General features: G+C 36.0%; 1 protein-coding gene across 1 annotated transcript; it reads left to right on the top strand.

Moving 5' to 3' along the window:
- The first annotated feature begins 35 nt into the window (after positions 1-35).
- Positions 36-1,362, top strand: LOC104996708 (kinesin-1 heavy chain-like). Its single transcript, XM_010851090.1, has 2 exons — positions 36-381; positions 1,042-1,362. The coding sequence occupies exons 1-2, from the start codon at positions 211-213 to the stop codon at positions 1,210-1,212; spliced, it is 342 nt and encodes a 113-aa protein (XP_010849392.1). The 5' UTR covers positions 36-210; the 3' UTR covers positions 1,213-1,362.
- Positions 1,363-1,654: the final 292 nt, after the last annotated feature.

A 1,654-nucleotide genomic window follows, 5' to 3' on the forward strand; every position in this document is an offset into this window, starting at 1 on the left:
AGGCAAAAATTAAGCTCTCCTTTACTTACCCTTTAGTAAAAACAATATTTAATAAAAGTTCCAAACTTCCTACAAATGTTGAATAATATTAAAAGTATTTAATTTTGTTTAAGATTTTAGAACCTAATTGGGTAAACACACACACAAAAAACCTTTTTTTATCTTTCATTTCTGTTTCTCCTTTTCTCACAGCAGCCTGAGGGAACTGGCATGATAGATGAAGAATTCACTGTTGCAAGGCTCTACATTAGCAAAATGAAGTCAGAAGTAAAAACCATGGTAAAACGCTGCAAACAGTTAGAAAGCACACAAACTGAGAGCAACAAAAAAATGGAAGAAAATGAAAAGGAGTTAGCAGCATGCCAGCTTCGTATCTCTCAAGTATGTGTTACAGAACAGACCTTCCTCATTTTTTTGAACAGCCACATAATAAATTTTATTTATTGTTAAAGTTGTAAGAAAAATGACCTTTTGTAGGTTATTTTGAGTAACAACATTAAGCATTTAATTCAGCTACTTTTTCCTACTCTAGCTGCAGTGTGATAACATGAATGATTTAACTGGGTTATATTTGGTGACATGTATATGTTAAGTAAAGGAATTTACTAGAAAGCTGTGACTGATGACTATTGAATCTGGAATAATTCTAGCATAAGCAAAACTGCAGGGCCAGTTATATGGCTTTGGCAACTAAATGGATGAGACCATTCAGCAGGATAGGAATTGGAGGAGAAAGGTAGAGGTTAATGTTAGTTGGAGATAACAGTAAGAATATTACTTCATAAATCAGCCTTTAAAGTGCCTTGTTTTGTAAGTGTTAGAAACTGCACAGATGACCATTTCATTGATTAAATTCTTCATCTTTATAAAAACTTGCCCCTGAACATTTTGGTCTTAAGTATCTTGTTCTGTAAGTTTATTTTATGTTTAATATAGTGATAAATCTTGCTTACTCTCAAATATTCTGAACAACTGAGTGTGTATGAGAGGTTTGCCTCCATTCATTGGCTCCACTTCATAACAGTTTATTTTCCTCAAAAGCATGAAGCCAAAATCAAATCATTGACTGAGTATCTTCAAAATGTGGAGCAAAAGAAAAGACAGCTGGAGGAGTCTGTTGATTCCCTCAGTGAAGAGCTAGTTCAGCTTCGAGCACAAGGTACTCTCTTCCAGTTATTCGTGAGTGATACTTATGTTATAAACTGTAACTGACTCCAGTATGATTGTAGTAAACATATTGACACTGATGGGGAATACACTAGTAGGAATACAGACCAATTGGAATAGTAAATATTACATTTTAGTGTGGCTTTGAAATTGTTTTTGAATATGGAAGTGACCAATCTAGGAATTTGTAAGTTGTGTGTGTGTGGTCTTGGGCAAATCTCCCGAACTGAGGTCAGAATCCTTGCCTTGTGGAAGCATATACAAAACTTCATAGAGACACGGAGACATTGATTAGCGTTATTATCCATTAAAAAGCACAGACTGACTTTAGTGACTGGGAGACCATACCTGCTGTTTGAAAGCACGCAGCTGCCCCCCAGTGTATTGGCTGAATTCATTCATCCATTTGTTTATTCTGATGTTCTGCCAGATCTTCCTGGGTGTTGGTTGGGGGGTGGGAGTTGTACACATGCACGTGACCCAGAGC

This window comes from Bison bison, unplaced genomic scaffold (genome assembly GCF_000754665.1).
Source record: "Bison bison bison isolate TAMUID 2011002044 unplaced genomic scaffold, Bison_UMD1.0 scf7180017522143, whole genome shotgun sequence".
In the NCBI taxonomy this organism is placed as follows: Eukaryota; Metazoa; Chordata; class Mammalia; order Artiodactyla; family Bovidae; genus Bison; species Bison bison.

What these genes read in the sequence shown, in the direction of transcription:
- LOC104996708 (XM_010851090.1), top strand. Translation starts at nt 211, where the DNA reads ATGATAGATGAAGAATTCACTGTTGCAAGGCTCTACATTAGCAAAATG. An exon ending in GCCAGCTTCGTATCTCTCAA is followed by an intron (nt 382 to 1,041) that starts GTATGTGTTACA and finishes TTTCCTCAAAAG; the next exon opens with CATGAAGCCAAAATCAAATC.